Source organism: Alligator sinensis, unplaced genomic scaffold, assembly GCF_000455745.1.
Source record: "Alligator sinensis unplaced genomic scaffold, ASM45574v1 scaffold499_1, whole genome shotgun sequence".
In the NCBI taxonomy this organism is placed as follows: Eukaryota; Metazoa; Chordata; order Crocodylia; family Alligatoridae; genus Alligator; species Alligator sinensis.
In genome coordinates, this window is record NW_005841864.1 from 4,256,845 (window position 1) to 4,278,454 (window position 21,610).

At 36.6% G+C, this 21,610-nt stretch overlaps 1 protein-coding gene across 1 annotated transcript in view; it reads right to left on the reverse strand.

The window, feature by feature from the left end:
• Positions 1-21,610, reverse strand: part of ADGRB3 (adhesion G protein-coupled receptor B3) — a 738,716-nt gene that overhangs the window by 453,588 nt on the left and 263,518 nt on the right. Inside the window, exons 3-5 of the mRNA XM_006016642.3 lie at positions 14,091-14,201; positions 7,895-8,056; positions 650-814 (exon numbers count right to left, since the gene is read on the reverse strand). Of these exons, the coding sequence (XP_006016704.1) occupies positions 650-814; positions 7,895-8,056; positions 14,091-14,201 (438 nt within the window). The remainder of the gene's footprint in view (positions 1-649; positions 815-7,894; positions 8,057-14,090; positions 14,202-21,610) is intronic.

The following is a 21,610-nucleotide window of genomic DNA, read 5'->3' on the forward strand; positions in this document are numbered from 1 at the left end:
CTTTGCTTAGCATTTCCTTTTGGGGCCTCAGGGCTTTATGATTCACCTTTTGAAGGTGCTGTTCTGTGTATAAAATCAAAGCACCTCTGCATGAATCATTCCTTAGTGCCTCTGAAGTCTCTTCATTGACTGTATAAGCAACTCTAGAGCCTATCCAGTCACACTTAATTGCTCTCCTGTGCAAGGAATCCTAACACTCAGGAAATGTAAAAATCTAAGAAACCAATTTGAATCTATCTCAAATTATACAGTTTCAAAATATTTACAAAGACATTATATGAGCGGTTTGCAAATAAATTAATAATTATGAATTAACTGGGTCCCCAGTAAGGTGCACAATAGTAAAAATAGACATGAGAAGATGTGAACTGTATACATTTTGAATATTTCCCTTCCCTTTGCCCCAGGTCTATTACTCATATTTTTTTCTTGGGTTTCTCCTGCATCCTCCTGGTTGTGCTGCAGCTCAAAAATAGATTTCTAATTCTGTTTACATTTTCTTGGTACTGCAGTAATAGTAAACAATACTAATATTCCACATATTTAGGCTTTAATTCCAATGTTTTTAGTTTGGAAAAGATAATAAAGGAAATGTTAAACTGTACCAAATGTACAACTATAAAGCAAAAGAGTTACTATATAGGCTCACCAGGGCAGAGAGCAATATTGCAAGGTTTATGCTGTGTTTCAGGTCCATCACAGGATCTTCCCCCATACTGGGGAGGTATACATGACCTTGTTCTAGTTCTTTGGCCTCGACCACATGTGAATGAACACAAACTCCAAGGTGACCATTCCTCCCAAACTCCATGTACTGTAACAAAGCAAACAGATTTCAACAAATAATGGACATGTATAGGCAAGAGAATTCAGAATAAGAACAGTGTTGTAAATGGGAATGGTTTTGCCATCACCAAAAAAAAAATACATATTTTGAATTCGGCAGCACTAGCAAATGTAAATCAGCTTTGAACTTCCAGTTGAAAACAGTGTCTTATTCCACATTACCCTTATTGAACGTTGACAATTTTCTTTGATGAGTTAGTCTAATCTCAGTGGTTCTTTTTGATTTCTTTCTGTTCTTTAAGTTCCGTGACATGCATTTGCAAAAATGACTAATGACTTCAGATGTCCAGCTTGAAAAATCTTACAAGGGCCTTATTTTCAGTAGACAAATGCTCAGTGCTAAAAAAATCAGGCCCATTTTGGGTAATCAAAGTCAAGATTCAGATTAAAGGTACCATGGTGGGATATGTCCCTAATGGTTTCCGTAAGGGTTTTTTTGTTTGTTTTGATTTTTTTAATTTGCTTCTATGAAAATCTTCAATGAACTTTCACAGTAAGTAATGCATTCATCTCTATATTTTAAATCAAAATGTGAATTATAATATTTCAGTTACTTTTTTTGTGGCTACAGTAAATAATAAACACACACAACAAACATTTATATTTAAAAATTGCCCCTTAAATTAATTTAAAGAATCTGTGATAAGCATTATTTTATATTCTTTTATCTTTTCAGTATAGGAGAAACTGGCAAGTATTTTCCCTCTTAATTTGCCAATTAATTCATTGTACTTTTTTTTTAAATAGAATCTGAATCAAATTTGCAGAAGACGTTATATAGACAGCATATTATAATTAACAGAATTCTGTTAAAACTAAATTTAATGAAAACAGTCTTAATATATAAAGTAAATCCTTCCAGAGAAAACTCTTGTTCTTTTTATTTTACTTAATCTGAGAGTAATTCCATTAAACTCGATCAGGTTGCCACACACAAGGGTACACGGTGGTGATGACAGACATTTAAGACTCAAACCAAGGACCTAAAGTCCTTAGAGGGCAGCCAGGTGCCTTGGAGTTTCTCTTCAGGGCTTGTCTCTAAACAGGTGCAAGAATGTCTGGAAAAACTAAATAATATGCCATGGCCTCAACACATTCCTGGCATAGAGCTGAGCATCAGTGTGTCAGGTATTGCCAGACTTTTCTGGCTCCAGTCTTACTCTCTCCTCAGCATTGGCTTCTGATTTACCCATGGAACTGGCTTAGTTATCACCAGAGATGCCACATCTCTATGCAATTTCTGGAAACTCAGAATTCTCCTCTTGTGCAGCAGAACCACACAATTTCTACTACCACGTGATTCTCACTAAACATGAAATCTGTCCTGGGGGCATAATCATGGCATCATGAAATCATGTGTTCCATTAGAAACACCGAGTTGGCTTTTTAAAAGATATGTTGAGATGGAAAGTTTTGATAACTTCAGAGAATCACTTCTTGACAGGAAATGTCACTGTATATTTGCAGGTGTATGTAAGTGAATATGTTACCTTTTTTTGTCAACGTGACAAATTCTCTGTTGCTGACAGGTTATTTAGTTGGCCAGATACAAGAGTTCTAGAAATACCATGATTACTCTACACTCTTATTTAAAATTTCTAACTTTATTTTCTCACCTTCTAAATATTACATCAATCATATTACATTAGTAGAGAAACAGGAGCATTCTAAATGAATGTTAAAGTGACAGGTTTTAGACTAGTAATTTTGCAAACCTTGACTGGCCTTGACAACTTCGTTAAATGATGAAACTTAAAACTTCTAAAAACTAACAACTTGATGGATGGATGTTTTGTTAAGCTTTTATGGTTTCAACTATTCTCAAAAGATATTTGTTTCATATGGAGATGCTTCATAAAGCTTTTAAAGTTGTTTTTTCAATTGCAATGTGTTACATTTTGAATCTATCCTGGATTTTAAGTCTCAAAATTCTTTTGATCAGGTGAAAAGGATTTAATGAGGACGAAATTTGTCAGTTCAGCTTCTGGAGGGCAATTAATAACAACAACTAGGGAATAATTCATTTACTGAAATTATAGTGGTTGATCAAGAAGCTCAGGTTGAAACAAGGATCATTTTAAAGGAGTACAAAATATACAGAATCAATCCTTTCAGGCCAAATAAAAAATATATGTTAACATTTCACAGAATTACTAAAGGTATTAAGTGGGAACATTCTTTGTCTTAACAGAAATGGGCTAACAGAATGTTCTTCAATTTTTAATACAAATTAAGCTAAAGTTAAGTTTTAGGCTTGAGTTCAGGTCAAAATATAATATGTCCTCATAAAACTGTCCTCATAAAACTTCACTTAAGATGACCCAACTCTTACGAGATAAGCTGTTCTTTAAAGGTATTGCATGAGTACCTGGAGACAAAATGACTTTTTGCACAAGATTTTCACTGCATCAAATCCATAACCAAAATAAAATGTTTCTTTATGGTTTGGAATCTAACCAAGAACCAGTTTGGATCTGGGGATTCAACAATCTCTCTCTGCTATTTTAAAGGAGTTGTGTGTCCCATGACAAGCCTTCTGAGGCAAAATTGCAAACTGTACAGTCTTTCCTCAGTGGGTATCCAAGTAACCAGGTTACAGTGTCCCTTCCTGTTTCGAAATGACATTTGCAAATTTAAATCAAAGGTAATTAGTCCAGTTAAAGATAGAAAAGATACATATTAATACTGTAACCAATGTTATATCAGTAACCACGCAGGAGTCATCCCTACTGTGCATCATCTCTAGCATTGTCCAGATCAGATTTAAGCAGCCCCCAAAATGGTGTTTCCAGGGTCTAATAAGTCTTATTCAAGAATATATTTTGTGATTTTTCATTTAGATTTCCTTTGCATCATATCATTTCATAAATGTTAAAAAAGGCAAAATGCTCTGAAGAATGATGAGACAGGTGAGCTATGCCAATATATACCAAATGGAGGACTGGTCTGTGGTGGAGTTATTGTATTCAATAGTACAGTTTCAGCTGCAAATTTATTAGTTGGGATCAAAATGTTCAAGAACTGCAAATGCATCTGTCAAAAACCTTATTAGTAAAACTAGATAAAGTAGGTCACTGCAGAGCAGGTTTTCTCCAGTGCTGGCACTTTCTGTCTCTAACCATGTTGAAGTATAAGGTCATACTGTTCACAATACTTAATTAGTATGAGGTTGATGATGGTGTGTGGGATCACTTTGGTTCTTCTCCACCTAAAAGATTTGGGGAGATTTTATCAGGATCTAAACACATTCATTTTCTTTGTGAAAAAAATAAAGATAAAGAGGAGAGGAGAACCAAACATAGACAAGTTTATACCTGATAGAGTATTCAGTAGAATTCAGTGGAATTACTACTAAGGACCTTCATTTTGTTACTCACGATCTAATAAGTAAACCTGCAGTATTTAAAAAATGAGCCCTGACAGCCCATTTACAACAAAGAAGTTAGCTAACAAGAGTGATTAGCTAAGCGGTACATTGTTGTCTGCAATTTAGGACCAACCTTACGATTATAGCTGGAACATAATCCAACAAACTGGTGAAATGTACACTGTTATTCTTCCCTCCACATATCATTAAAGCGAGAAAAAAATAATAGTGATTTCTTAAATTTAGTTTTAATATGGGAAGTAAGAGTTTGAAATTGAATGTGCTGTGTCATCACTAAAAATAAATATGAATGACATCCAACACACACAAAAAAATCAGAAGTGATTTTCCAAGTAGCTTTGCTAACTCATTCAACACCTGTATGAGGATATTGGTGGCCCAGTTAATTATTTAGTGATAAAGCTAGTATGTACCATTTTCAATGCATATCCAAAGAGAATATACCAGCTGTGATACTTTACTGATTTCAGGGAAAGGGGCTTGGAAAAACAAGAGAAATACAAATAGTAAGTGATAACACACTCATCATTAATGATCCTTTCTGCTCTATGATTTTGATGCTAAGTGCTAGAGATCCTGATCCTTGAAGCTTGTAGATAGGTTTTTGAGGCACATCCAATGATCCTCACTAGGTATTAGTTCTTGGGGATAACATTTTGCTTGAGGATGCATTGTTACAATTTTTGAACTGGCTTGCTATCTTCCATATGACATTGTATGCTTTGAATATTCCCCAGGAGGTAGGATGCTTCTGGATTTTAAGGTCAGAAGAGACCTGAGTGATATTTTTATGCGTGTATGGCGATTAAAGTGAATGCGAGGCATGGGAGCTTCTACTTTGCTATCCAGAGAGTATTTATGGAGATATAAAAGCTTGCTGTAATTATGGTGTTCAATCTACTTGAAATAGATGGAATGGTAGAAATGAATGGAATATGCACCAGCATATATATGAAGAGTTGTTGTTCTTAGTTGGACAACAAACAATTTATTTTGCTTTAAACCAGGGGCAATCCAGATTCATGTAGCTCTTGGGCTGAGACAGAGATAATAATAAACAAGGTTTGTATATGGAAATATGAGAATCCAGAGAGCTATTGCTAAGAAACATAAATGTTTAAAACTCCAGCCTTGCCAACTGCAATGCACACTAATCCTTGTATATATCCAGCACCACTCAATTTCTTCTCTATTGTTCCCCATTTATGATAAGTCTTATACCAGGGCAATGGAAGCCAGAAGGTCATGAGTATGACTGTGAGTGGTCTAGAACTACAGTGAAGGTATGTGCAAATGAACCTTTGCCTCAGGTTGTACCTCAAGGAATTAGTGGGTGCATCCCAACGAGCACACATGTGCTGGGGCATGAGTTTCCTGCGAGACAAAAGCATTTGCACATATTTGTGCTCCTGCTATTTTCCCCCAGGCATGCCCCTGCATACACCCTCCAATGCATGGTAAAGTGACCTGAGTGAGGTAGGGGAGGCTGGGGCCGGCACAGGTTCCAAGCCCTACCTGGGCTCCTGGGGGCCTTTTGGGGCAGCAGTAGTTCTACATTGGCCACTTGGAGCCTGGCTGAATTCAGAGTGTGGCTCTGGCTAGCCAAGCTCCCTTTCTGGTGGCTCACGCTGCTGCCACATGCTCCACAACTCTTTTTTTAGCGGTGGGTTTTTTGGACGCTTACAGTTCCCGGTGTCAAAAAACCTCACCGTGCTGCTAATTAGCATCATGGTGAACAGCTGCATGTGCACTGCCTGCAATTTGTGGTGCCTCAACCTGTTTTGAGGCACTGCAAACCACATATGCATGCTCACTGGGACATGCCTAGTGGGGCTAAAGGACTGGGGTATAATTGTGTCTATTGGCTAGCAGGGATGGCCCTAAATTACAATTATTTATGTGAAATAACTCAGTGAATTTATAGAGTCTCAAGAAGATGTCAACTGTGGTGGTAGTGAAAGTGACTTTGTTCATTGTGTCACAGGATAGTCAGTCAGACATGAAAGACTTTGCTCACTGTGAGTGTCCAAATAATGAAATATACCCAGAGGCTGAAGAGCTTCAGGAAGAGCCCTCGTATCTTTAAGGAAACGTACTGTAAGAAATAGAGCGTCATTTTTGTGTGCCTGCTTTTACAGCTTATTAAAGAACATGAGTTTAAAGAATTAATCAAATATTTGGATGATACATATCTTTGACTTTTGAATCACATGATAATAAATAGTCAGTTTTTTGCTTTGACCTATGAATGAGAAGTTTATAACGCTTTAGCAGCAATATTAGACATAAATTTATCCTATAAAATAAACCAAATTTAACAGATGCAAGGCACTTAGTGGTTCTTAGATAGTACTGGGAAGATAGTGAAAACAGGCAGAAAATGTGCATCTTAGTGTACTCTCTGAGATTTGATGACTCATACAGTTCCTAAGGGGACTATACTGAAGTGGGTTGGTTTTTTTTAGTTTGCAAATTTTCTTTTGTATTTGGCTAACTTTTAAATCAAGAGAAACCTCCATTATTCTTTGAGCTATTCTAGCCTTTTTTGGAAATAATAGGGATTCTTGTGTGGACGTATTTAAAATGATCAATTCCATGCTTGCTTGGGCTTTTACACCAGACAGTATTAATAAATCCTATATTAATTGCTTATCTATAGCAAAACATAAAACCATCAGATATTGACACTATTGCTCATTAAGGCAGTCACTTACCTACATATAATATTTTATATTTTACAGTATCTTTCATCTCATAAATTCCCAAAATGCTTATGAAATTGATATACAACCTACAGTGATCATCAACATTGAAATGATCTCACCACTCAACAATTCTTTAACACAAGCAATAGATTAGAAGGCTGATTCTGCAATTCATTACTAATGTCAATCAGGCACCAAGGACCTTCTGTATAAAGACATCTTCCCCTCCATCTCCCTAGAACTACCAGAAGGTTCACTGTGGTTCTGGGGTCATGTTCTTCAGGAGTTTTAGGGAATGGTTACTCCTTTCACTGCAGAGATTTAATTGTAAAACAATAGTCCAGTTCATTCTCTGCTTTCCACCCCATATGATAAGTCATATCCCAAGGTCATGGAAATCAGTAGATGATGAGTATGATTATGAGAGGTTGGGAACTACAGTGGAGGAATAGGACCTTGCACATGAACCGTTACCTCAGGTTTCACTTCAAGTAGTCAGTGTGGCCCACCAGAAAGAGGAAACACAAGAAAGGGGATTACTACATAATGAGTATGGCCTGGCCATAGTAAGCAGCTAAATAATGTCATTGCTTGACAGTAAGTTAACTTAGTCCCCTTTGCTGATCAGTGGAGTGTTTGCATCTTCTTAATTTGTTGGTGATAAATATTTCTTCCCCTAAAAATGCCATTTGTTGCCTGGATTTTTTTCCAATCAAGAAGACTGAGACATTGGATCTGGAACTGACAGAAAATGTACCTATATTCAGTTTGTTGACTGCTCTGAAAGTGGAAATAATCATCTATATAATAACATTTCACAGCTGAATAAGTATTGCACTAATCCATTCTACTTAATGTGCCTCTATGCAATGAAAGTTCCAAAAATATTTTCAAAATTTTAGCATTATACAATTCAAAAACATCCACAATTTTATTTATTGGCTGCTAACACTACCTGGACAGAGGGCAGTGTTATTGCAAACCCTTGATTCTCTTAAAGGGCCGCTGCAGTGTGTCCCGTAAGGTGATACACAAGTTCTGGTTCGCACCTGCGACCCTTGACCACAAGTAACTGAACACGTACTCCACTGGGCCCATTCTTCAACACCAGATTCACCTGCATTCAAGACAACAAACAAACATGAATATAGCCATAAGTATTAATACAACTTTTATGTTTGAAATTGTTATGGTAAGCATACAGTTGTGTATAATTTAAAGACAAGCATACTAAAGTAAATACTTAAAATTTCAAGGAAAGAAAGCACCTATGAAAATGTGCAGTGAATAGAAAATAAATACACTCAAAAGCTGAAGGCACACAACACCTGCCAGAGTAAAACTATTTCATCACTTAGCATCACTTATGGCTTTGTAAGAGTTATTGTCCTTTAACATTCCAGGAATAATTTTGCCCTCAGGACACTAAAACAATAGAGAAAAGTCATTTTTTACATAGAAAATAATTCATTTTTGTTGTTTATGCTGATCTCTCCACTGTGCAGGCTAAGTGATAGTGTAAGGGAACATGACAATGGCAAAAAAATATTTTTTAATAAGCCTTATTCTTTTGTTGGGGAAGAGACAGAAAGAGATAGGGAAGGGTACAAAGCATTTGCAAGAAACTTCCTGACTAAAGAGGAACATTTTGCAGCAAGTACACAAATATTAATGTGAATAGTGGGATAGGAAATATGATTTGATATTTCATTTTGGGATTGTATTACCAGCCTTTGAGCTAAGATGCCCTAGGGTATTTGTTGTTTTAGCACTGTTATTGTTTACTACCATTACCCCTATTTTCAATGGACTCATTTGATAGGTACAACTCAGTAGAGCTGAATAAATAATTCATAATTACTACTCTGTTCAACAATTTTTCAGCTATTTCTGCTCACAGGATATTCACATGCAGATTGTAATATCCTCAAATTCATTATTTCAAAACAGCGAACAACTTTTTTCCCATGGATTTTCTATGGATCTACAAAAGTAAGCGAACTCCCAGTTCTACTCATAATGTCCACTACCATGATCACACTGAAATAGATGAAGTTATTCAGCATACTGCAATATTCAGTGAGAGCACATGTGCAAAACTAGCCCCATTTGGGCTATTTTTAACTTTGTTTGTTTGGTATTAGTGAGATGTATCACATGATATAACTTCTATTCCCTAACCTTATGAGCCCTACTCAGGCAAGGACATTTAAAATTCAGTTAACATGCATACTCCTACATGTAATTCTGAAATTTTGAAAGGCATTCATACAATGAAAACTTGATCACTCCTATGTTGACAAAGAAGCAAACAGAAAGTGTGCAAAAATGGCTGATGAATTGTTGGTTGTAGGCATGTTGGTCTAAGGACATACTCAGGCAAGGTTCTTTGGGTAGATGTTATATCTTTTATTACACCAACTAAATAGTTGGAAAAAAGTTCTTTGCAAGCTTTCAGGCACAAGTACCCTTCTTCAGGCATTGGGAAACTCTGCTGTTGTTATAAGTTCTCCAAGGCAGAAAAGAAGCTAAAGTAAAGAAGAAGTCTGGGAAGATGCAAAAGATGGCTGAAAGAATATAATTGAATAATCTTAAAAAAAAAAATGTGTAGAAAGGTATTCAGTTAGCTCCATTACGTAATTATAAAATGTGATACTGTTGGCCATATCATGCAGCTTTTAAATATGAGGGAACTTAGTCCCAAAATCAATTGTAATGTATGACCTTGTATCTACATCGCATGCATCACTATACCTCTATCTATTCTTCCAAGATTTTGACCACAGAAGTGAGTAATTATGGAAAATGTTCCAGTCAGAAAGATTCAGGCAGTATCCTCCAAGAATACATAAAGTCTTACATTGTGATTTTCCAGAAATAATTCTTCTGGACCAGGGCATCTGTCCCGCCCTTCCTTTTCATGATAAACCAAGCACATCACCTTTGCAACATGCTGGTCTCCACTAGCTCATTTAGTAGGAGTCCTAAGGCTATTCAAAGCCTCACCAAATCCCTGCACAGAAAAATCTGCTGCATTTTCAAGAAACAAGGAAGTCTACCTTATGAATAGAACATACAAGTCCTTTACCTTTTTATTAAATTGTGTAATGTTCCAATAATATTTATGAACAACAAAATGGTTGAGATTCTCTAGGTGTAGAAGTTCACAAAATGTGATTCTTAAAAGCTTTTCACTCATTTTTAAGAGGTTTAAGGAGTAAATTAAGCATGTTTATTGCTTTAATAACCTCACTGGTATGGCATTTTGATTAGGCTGTTTCATGATTTGGGCTGAAAAAATTAAATGAAGTACCATGTAAGCAACCAGTAATTGTAGTATTTTAATATAACATATATGATAGACCCTAGGAAGAATGTAGTAAAAAAATGTATTTTCTATTTGAGGAAAATCCTTCATAATATTTTTTTTTTTTTCTTCTTCCATTTTTGACACTTGACTTTGCCTTTGTTAAAGTAGTTTAAATGAAAGGTCAAACAGAACAAAAAGTCAAAGCCATCCTTCTCAATTTGTTCCTCATTATGTAAAACAGTCCTATATACTGAATGTATATTATCCATTATCCTGCACAGAACTGGTAACAGTACACTGCTATTAAAATACGGAAATTAGGTATTAAAAATTAAAAATGCTGGAAATCTTAAACTGGAGAAAAGTTGTTCTTAAACTTTGTAATATGATGAACAAGAGTAGCATCACAGTACTGAGAAATGTTATATCAAGTGAATCATAAGAGTAATATTAATGAGTTGAAAAATGTATATATTTTATAATCAGTTATCAGGGCCCCAATCCTGTAGGATACTTAAGCATGTGCTTAAGTTTAAGCAAATGGGTAGTTTCCACAAAGGTCAGGAGAAATTAAGCACATGCTTAGTTCATCATTGGATTAAGACTTTACAAAATACCACAATGTTTTCTTTAAAAGGAATAGGACTATTTCATGAGACTGGGACAGTATCCTGTCATGCAGTGTGTATCCTGGGAGTATGTGAGAAACTTACAGAAGCTACATGAGAAGAAGAAATAGGAAAGCATATGAAAGGAAAGGGACATGGGAATAAAAATAAATGAAGAATAGCTCAACATTGTAAACAACAGTATTTAGGTTGTTTGAGAGGTTACAATGTGGTTGCAGTGAAATAAAGTATTATGTTTTTATTGTTGTTAACACAGCAACATAGATGTACACAACAGCATAACAAACAAAATGGGCTAACTAGCCAAATAAATTCTAAGCAACACCGAACTGTTGAAATCAAAGAACAGACGTCTCACAAAATATTCCAGTTTCTTTTGCACATTATGTTACTTTTATCATTTCACTATGGCTTGTCCACAGAAATGATTGATGTTATTGTATTTTTTTCAAAGGGAGAATGGTATAAAGACATGCTACAATAGGCAGCCAACTTCTTTTCTTTATTAGTAAATATAGCCTATTCTATTCTATATAGTCTAGATTAAATTTAGACTGCATAAACCCAAACCACACTTTTTGTTTTTCTCTTCACTTCATACTTCACTTTCATATTTCGCTTTCCCTTCAGTTCTTTATTCTAAACCTACCACGCTAAACCTGTGATCTCAAATTGAGTGGCAAAATATTGACCTCTCATTCTCCACAGTTGCTAGACATGGAGGAGGAAATAAAGCTTGCTGTCTGGGAAGTCTCATTGATCTATAAAACACTTACCTGTATTTATATTTTCTAAGTCCCATAACACCTAAGGAAAGGATAATTTCAGGAACAAAAAATAACAAATATTGGATAATTACATCATTAACAAAATATTTGTTTGAATGTTTTAAATATGGAGCACTGCCTAGTATCATTCACAGACACATTTTTACCAATGCATGTTGTACCTCATCTAAATTCCAGTGAAGTCAGTTGGAATTTTTCCACTGAGTCGATGGGTATTGGATTGGTTCCACTTTTTAAAGTCTGTTTTTCATAACTCTTTTCTAGACCTCTACTCTTTTCCCACACATTATTTTAAATTTCTACCATCTCTTTGTCCTTACTTTGAAGACCAAGGTAGGTGTATAGTTTTACTACACATTTTTATTTATTCTTTATTTCATTTAAGAAAATAAACACGCTAAAATACAAGAACTGATATAAACTCAAAGAAACCTAAATTATTTCTGCTTTCAAAACTTCAGGTATAAAGACTATCATCTTCCTTAGCGTATGGGTAAAAACATGAATAATGTTAGAAAATCCTTATGGTTTTGTTTAAGACGATATCACATTAATTTTATCACAAGCAAATGAATGCATCACAGTGGTAAAATGATCACTACAAAGTAAAATCAAAATGAAGAGATGAAAATTAGTAACTATGTCCAAAAAAAAAGCACAGCATTATTTAAAATGACTTAACCTACAGTAGACAAAAGGTATGTTTCCTCAAACTTAGGCATACAATTTTATATGCTCTGCTCATATATCTTTTACATTTCCCAAATAAAACCCTGGACACCAAGTTTATATATTTTAACTCCCATCTCCCAGTCCACAGTCACAAAATTTCCATAATAATGGTAGTGCTTTTAACATGTAATTCTCTAACACCCACAGTAATTGCACTGCAGTAGATATCTAGACACTGTTAGGTAGCAGATTTAGAATTTGTTTATATGAAGAGATAAAGCAGATTTTGACATACCTTTTAGGGTAATTAAAAGAAATCAAGTAGCAGCATATAAGCACAAAGGTTATTCTATATATTAAGCAGCTGGCATCAGAAGTCTCAATTAAGTATGTGAGTAACAAGCTCCAATTGGTCTAAACTAAAAATGTATTAAACAAAGGGAATTCCAGGGTTGTTTCTTCTGTTTGTGTGTGACATAACTGTAGGTATACTAGTAATGACTGTTGGAAGTTAGGCATAAAAATAGACTTGTATAACTAATGGGAAGACCACAGCACTCTTTTTTGTCAAAAAGCTTAGCAAAAACAGCATCTACCTTGCTATGATAAACATATGTGTTCAGATTACTTAGGCCAGAAATTTTGTAAATCTGATAAAATAAAAGTGTAAAGTACCTTATGTCTAAGAAAGGTAACATGAGCAGTTATAGCTCATTTTCTCAAATGATTGTAAAACTGGAAACATTATACATGAGGGATGTAAACATTTTGCTAGGTTAGTATTTATGGTATACAGAGTAAGTTGGTTCAAATCCATGCAATGCTTACATGGTACAAAATTGTGATGGAATAAATTATTAGAATGCATTATGGTGGTTACCATTACCAGTCAATATTTACCAACTGTTACAACATAGCGGTATCTGAGATACAGTGCTAAGACCCTAGACTTATAATAAGTTGTGACTTTAGTATCTCAGACTTTCATCCATCTCCCACAGAAGTCCCTGGGATCTTTGCTGTGGATTTTAAAAGGTTTTGAATTGTGATAATTGCTGGTAAATGTTGACTTTTTCATGACGACAGCTGCATGTATATAGTGTATTTTTTCTATCTTTATCAGAAGTAGATGAGGTTACTAAAATAAAGTTGGAAAATATGTCTTAGATGTAAAATTGTTAGATAATTTACATATCCAATTAATAACTATTTATGGCCACTTTCATGTAGAAGTTATGACTCTGGAAACTGGAGAATGGAGCATTATGTTGAGCCAAAGGTATTAAATGCTAAATGCATGCACATTAAAGTTTCCCAGTAATTAATTAATTTGATAAATGCCTAAATCTGGGATTAGACTTCATTTGTTCTAGTTATATTAAAATTGTAAAGTAATTCCTTAACAACTATTTTTTAAAGATAAACATATTTCACTGTAAGCTACTGTAGTTATCCCTAAGCTGTATGGTGCCTTTCATGTATGAGCCTGTTTCTATTATTAAAAGAAACTCATGTTCATACTAAATCATTTAGTATCCACATTGACAGCGCATGTTGTTTTTTTAATATGAACTACCTAATTCTCAGCTACTTTATTTATGGACTTTAACTGGTGAAAAAAAATAATAATAAATGGTTCAAAAAAAGTATCAGCTCAGAAACTGACAAGTATGCAGCAAAAGATCATGGAAACATGCAGTGGCTTTGCTAAAAATAACAACAGTAAATAGAAAAATGTAACTGATGTATTACCAGTTTGTGCCATAAATTTAGCAGCATCAGCTTGTTCCTGAGGGACCCTTTTCTCATGAACAGATCGAGGTCGCTGACTTTTAATTGTATGATCTCCCATCATTCCAAATTCTAAAGACAGAATAAAGGTTTATGAAAGCTGGTGTGTAGACATTTCTCAAAAGTTACATACTGTCTCATGCAATATGTTCCTAAACATACCTGGAGATTGCTGGCAAAGTTCAGACAAGTGAACATGGTAATTAACATCAAATTTTTTTTTTGCTACACTCATCTTTTAAAATGTGTTTGCAGAACTTTAAACATGAATTGATTGTATGAAAGAATAAAAACATTCAATGTAGTGACATCCATACTAATAAATCAGCTGTATGACAAAGGACAAAAACAGTTATTCAAATGCAACATTGTTCTCTTTTAATATTTTAAATAAGTGCAAGCCATATCATAAAATTACTATCGTAATGTTAATTATTGCTGTTCTGTGAAACTACCTGGTTCCTTTTGCACAGAACTCCTGTACATGCACTCATCAGTCAGAGTGATTTTATCATCAGACAAGTAGCCTTCCTTGAGAATGCTGCCAATTCAAGTTCATAAATTGGCCAATAAAGTGCTTATTTTTAGACTGAATTCAACCAGAATATTATTTGTTACCTTTGTTGCTTCAGAAAACTGTCAGTTATACAGCCCAGGGCTGTATCTTGATGTTAGTTTTTAAACAGAAGTCCCCATTTAAGTCAATCTGTATAAAAATCAGTGGCATCACCTGGCTTTCAGTGTGGGAGCTAAGAGCTCTTGAGCTTTAATCCCAGTTCTGTCACTAGCTCCTTGTCTCACATTGGGCAAATCACTTCATCTCTTTACTAGGTTTCAGCGCTCTCCTTTTTGATTCATGATGCAGGGCAGAGCATACCACGTAAGTGGATTTCTGACTTCAGGATAGGTTTCCCTCTTTTTCCCCTGCTAACCCTACAAAAGAACTACCAGGGCTTGGCTGCTATAAATTCAAGCTCTGATAGCTTGGGAGAAGACAGAAAGCAAGAGACATGCACAAGGGATCTATGAAGTAATGCAGTAAATCTCTCCCTTCCTACAAGGAGACAACTCCACTGAAACAGATGAGCATGTCTGAAACTCCAGAAGCTGCAACATTTAGAGTTGCCTTTCTGTAGAATGGTTATTCCTAAATTTCCCTTTTGTTAAATGGTGGAGATAATCACACTTACCTACCTTTTTCAAAAGGTCTGAGTAAGGATTAATAAATTATTATATTTTAAACACTGTACAAACTAAATGCTATTGCTAAAAACCTTTATTTTAGTATAAGCTTTAAGCAATCTAACCAAGATTCATTTAAAATAAAAAGACAGTGTAAGAAAATATTAATAAACTATACGTAAACAATTTATCAGCAAATCAACTAATTATTTACGTATCTAATAATTATCAAGACAGCCTTTCAAAAGTGGCATTTCATTCTGTTAATATTCTTTTAAATGGCTGTTTCTAATAAAATATTAATAATTAATTTGAGAATGACAGTGCATTTTGCATTCTAAAGAGAATATTTGAAAAATCTAATTAATAAAATATTTTGTGAATTTTATATGATACATTTTATATACAAGTTAGACTTATTTATTACTGTTGATTAAATTATTCAGTATACATTCAGTTTTTATTCCCCCCCAATTTATGGATTTACCTTCTGACTGGGAAGCCAATCATAATAACTAGCTTTGTGATTTACATGCCTTAATCTAAATAAAAGTTAGAATTACCGTTATTAGAATGATATAGGGACCTGTAGTCTGGATGTTCATTTAAACTGAAATAACCGCCACAGTTTAAACCTAATCTACACTAGAATGTTTTCCTGATAGAGGTCAAGCTCTGCTGACAGAATTCAGACGTTGGTAAACCTATAAATCTCCAAGTCTGTGTGGGCTATGTAAAATGCCTCCCCAAGTAACTAAAGACTTCAACCATTAGACAGTCACCAACATAAAGCCTATATATGCTTAACGTTACTTCTACTGGTGTAGCAGTACTTCACTAGATAACCATTGTGGCTACAGTTTTGAGCTCCACTATCTAAGATCAAGCTAGCAGGAAGTCTTCCCTCCATTTAAACCTGCCCTTTATTCTGGAAAAGCATCTCTTCCTAGCAGTCCACATGTATGAATAAAAAAACATGGCTGGCTATGAAGAGACATGCACACCAAACTCTGTGCTCCTGCCTTGGGCAAGAAAGAAGTGCTGGATATCTGCATCTTCTGAGGATAGGAAGCTGTTGAAATTCAACTCCATGGGAACTGCAGGAATAGAGATGTCTATTAGGAGCCTATTAGGATGTCAGAGGAGGGCTGAAGTGTATGAGAGTGGGATATTAAGCAACACCAAGCCAAGACCAAGGATCTCCACCAGACCTATCACAGGATCACCCTTAATTAAGACAAACAACCAAACAAAACAAAATATCCAAAAGCTATACCATCTTTAAGGATTGTTTTCTTCAGGTTTAACAAGGTTTTCTCCAGCTCTACTGCAAAGAAAAGGAGGACAATTACTTTGGACAAGAAGGAAGGGGGTGGCAATGCAGACCCAGACCACCATTTGGGCAGCGACAGCCAAAGCCAGAGCTAGTCCCAATGAACACATTGTATCAAGGGAAGGAAAGTTAGTAGTTTTTCTTTCCTTCTCTCTCATTTCTTTCCTTTATTCCTTCTCAGTGACCCCAACCCAGTTTTAATATAGTGCTCTTTTCCATGTGCATAGACCAAAAGGAATTGTAGATTGGGCACAATGGTTTATTTAGTAGAAGCTTACCAGGATAGTAAATAATAAGGGCTGAGAAATCTAAGCTCCCTGCTACACATGCACTTTAATGTGCAGTAGCCTATAGTACTGTGCATTAAGCATCACTGAAAAAACTATGCTAATACACTAATGATCAGGAAAAATAGGCTACTGTGCCTAAAGCATCACTGAAAAAACATGCTTTCACTACTGCGCAGTATGGCAGCTTAATGAGCATTTAGTACTTCACATTGGAGGTACTCAATTTAATGCACATTAAGAAAAACACATTAATAAACATATTTTTCCAGTCAGAAAATGGGGCTGGTACATAATATAAATAGATAATCCAAATAAATAGTGTATAGTTTCACTGAGATGGTACATTGTGATGTTTTGTTTTCCCTGGAAAAATTATTTGCAGACATGTAAACATGGTCTTGTTCAGGTGTTTACTCATATCCTTACTTAGGTAGACAAAAGTGGGAGGAGTACAAGGGAGGTAGAGGCCTGGTCTCCAGCTTTTTGCAGCAACTGAAGGTAATGCTGCTTGCTCAGCCTGTGCTTCCTTGCAGATAATCTTGTTCACCTGCACAGAGATTTCTGTTTTATACAGTGCTCAAGCAAAAACAGCCCTATTTTTCCCTTGAGTTCCCTATACAGAGCTACTTTGTTTCTTCTACCATGATAGGACTCCTTTTGCATCGCTCTGCATGCTTTTCCATCAGCACCATCACTGATGGTGAAGTGTGTATCAGCAGATGAACAATGAAGCTGCCAGCATTTCTTCTGCCTGCCTTGGAGCACTTGCTTTCTCTGAACCTTGGTTACTCTCTACAGTGAAGTATCAGCCAAAATCAGAACACCCTGTTATGATTTTCTTTAACTTTTACTTTTTTAAGGCCCTTTCAGCAATTCCCTTCCTGCACAATCCTCCCCCAAGGCCACCTCTGAAATATAGGAATGTTATTACTCAGCTGAACTCACCATGACACCATGAGTTGGTGTTTCTTACAACAGGCTTCTACACATGCTGGCCCAGCAGTTCTGCCCATTCCAAATATATAGAAGAATACTTCATGAATTTTACAGGTACCTTTCCCTCTCTGCTAGCCTTGTAAGTCAACTTCCTCGTCTTTAAGAGCATCCCTGGTTGGAGTGTTCCTGAAAAGAACATCCTCAACAGAAAGACTGGTATTGAGAAGGAACCAATGTACATGCTCCAGGGAGGGTATTTCCCTCCTTGGTGTAATGCATAAGCCTGGCTGAGAAATAGTAGGCAGAAAGAGTGCTCTGGGAGAAGGAATGAAAAGAGAACATCTTCAAAGAAGGGCAGATGAAGAGGCAATAGCATAATTAGGTGGGAGGAGGACATTATGAATCTACTTAAGCATCAGGTAAAAATGCTGAAGAAAGTTGTTGATGTTGTACACTACATCCTGCACCACTCCATTTTTATCCCAAAGAAACCACTGAACCCACAAACAGTAGCACCACTCCAAGAATGCCACTTTATGTCTGTGGGTGAGAAAGAAAACTACAACTTTATATATACAGGCTTTAGGCAGTGTAGTGATAAACAACTTGCATTCTCTATGCCTCTTCCTTCTTGACTTTACAGACCATAATTTTGACAGTGTTAATGCAACAGACTTTCTTCCTACATCCAACAACATCATGATGGGCTCTAGTTTATGCCCTTGGGTAATGTATGACTCAGGGAAACACTAGCCCTGTACATGGAAGCTTCTAACCTGGAGGTAGTATAGCTACATTTATGCTACTCAGGCTAATTAGTTCTGCTTCTCAAGAGGTTCAGCAAAGCTAATTAGGTCAGATGAAACACATGGCTATATTGCCCCCAGTTTGGCAGCTGGCACTTGAAGTGCTAGTTCAGGTAGTTTTGCTTACCTCTGTTTTGTGTCCTATAGTCATACCCTTTGTATCTGATGTCGTGAAGTCCATAAAATCTGTCCATCTCTTCCTCTACCATGCTTCCCCTTTAGCCTTGCAACTACTGGTCTGGATACAGCAGGGAGAAATAATGATGGGGATGTTTGGCTCTTAATTCCAGCTTCACTGTGAGATATTCAGCACTCTCCTTCATATCCCCCAAAGCAGACCAAACTGTCAGGTTATATTTGGTTAGTCAGAAATTAAGCACATCTTTGTTGCTGCCCAGGTTAACACTATATACTCTCAAAAGCTAGGGAGAAGGCTGGGTAGCCAGAGACTAGTAGGTAGGTTGGGTCTCCCAGAATGGAATTTTAGTACTCCCAATAGTGTCCAATTGGCAGTTTTGCATAGATGCCTGTACCTTCCCTGACCAGTCAATCTTAATGTCTGAGAACTGCCCCTGGTATCTACAAATGCTTGCATCATTAGAAAGGAGGACCCTTTCCTACTGATGTATTCAGAGGCCAGGAGTACCACAATCAGGATAAGTCCTGTCTTATTGCCTTTCCACAGTTTGGGAATCCAACTGTTTCTGACATCACAATGATTTCTTCTAGACTGACTTAAGGTCATGCCCAATGGTTGTGCAAATCTCAGTGAAAATGGCCACAGCAATAGGGGACTTCAACATTCATTCATTTTCCTTGTATGCTTCTGCATAGAGATCATAAGAACCTCCCAGTTTCATGCTCCCATTATCCATTTGGTGAAGAAACAAAAGAGAATGGAATCAAGCATGGTGGAATTCTCTTAAGCATTCATGCAGATGGCATGGAGAGAAAATACAAAGGACTAGGCTTTCAAAAAAACCATCTGTAAAGTGTGGTAATACACAAAGGATGGATAAAATATCACTGCATGGGGTTAACTTCAAGGAGTCACCATTTCTTCAGTGCAGTATCTATTTCCCATGATGCACTGTTCCCACATTCCATGATACATTGTAAGAAAACATGCTATAAAACCTACTGGGATTTTAGTGGCTAAGTACTGTGAACTGCTATAAGCTGCCAAAATCTCCTAGTTAGGACACAGCTTTAAATTCAGGAGTGCCTATAAAGCTACCACCTGAACCCAAGGGCCTTTGAAAGCAGAGCATTTGTGCTACATACATTATTTGGAGACAGCAGTTCATTTCCTGCCAGCAAACTGAGTGGTACTGGCATCATTCTTGCAGAGGGTTTCTTATCCAATCTTTCACGTCACAAAATGAGTGCAACAACGGGAGTTCTTTGCTAGAGAAAACTATTTCATAAGCTTCGAAAGAAATGGTGATAATTTAGGCCTCATCCTTGCAAAGAGCTACATGGGAAGTTCAATTTTTTCAGCATCTTCTGGAGCTGTTGCTCAGTACTTATGGTAATAGGATCGAGCTTCTTATGAAGAGATAAGAAAACTTACCTTATATCAGTATTACACGTAGATAACTCCATTTGCCACAATGGAGTTATTCATGAGCAGAAAGAGAACAAGAATGAAAACACACCACACTAAAGGATGTGACTAAGGGCTAAGGGACCTAACTTTATACAAACTCCAGTTCTTTTTACATTAAAAAAACCAGCAGCAAACATTTATTTTAATTCACAGACTGTCAGAGCTACTTTTGATGGCCTTTAAAGCAAATTTTATATCTAATCTGTCTTTAAGGTCTTAGGTATTTATAGAAGGCCAATCATTGTAGTATCTCTTGTAAATACCGGTAGTATAAAAAATTCTTTATATAGCTTGTTAAAAATATACCCCAGGAAATATGTATTCAGCTCAATTTGCATATTTAGTTTAAATGCTTAGCCATATGTCCCACAAAAGAGAAACAGTAACAAGAAGTGTACTGTATTGGTATGCATGAGAACTTAAAAAGAAACAACTACAAAATAGAAAAAAGCAAACTGGGTATTCAGTTTTAGAAGGGTCAGGTTGGCATGTATTGGGTTGCGTTGTTTGATATTCTTTTACGAAACATTACAGGCATATTTTAATGAAGAGATGGCTCAGCATTTTGTTTTCCAAATGGTTACACCTTCTTGGCCAAGTGAGAAAGATCATGTACTAAATAAAACAACAGCATCAAACATATGGCCCACAGGCTGGACCCAGCCTGTGGAGCCCTATGATCTGGCCTGTGTCTCAGACGCATATGGCATGCAGAGCCATCTGGCATTCAGGCTGCTCCAGTGCCACAGCACTACATGTAGTACAGGACGTCAGGCCAGAGTGCACACTGCATGAAGTGCTGGCGCTGGACTGGCCCCGGCCATTGACTCTGGTCAAGACTGGGCTGTACAAGAGCCAATGTGCAGGGCTGGTCCAGGGAGGTGCCACATGTAGCGCACAGCCTGTGCAAAGCCCCTGTGCTGCATGCAGTGCGTGCAGTCAGTCAAGCCCCACACGCCATATGCAGCACACGCTGGTCCGCTTCTGGGACACACTCTGCACGCAGCACATTAGGCCATCATGAGGCATGCACTGCATCTGTAACCCCGCTGGACTGGCCCTGCGCACTGGTTCCAACGCATGGTCCTGATCCAGTCCACAGACTGACCCAGCAACCGTTATGTAGGCTGCAGGGCCAAATGAGTTTGACATTGACATCCCTGAGATAAAAGAAAGTGTTTTCCCTTCATGTCCACTTCCACCCAGCTGTTTGTTTCCCAACAATATGTTGAGAAAGCACAGCCCCTCAAAGCCTGCAGTAACTTTAAATACTTTTTGTGTTGCTGAAATATGGCCAAAAGCTGTTTGAGGGAGCTGCATGTAGG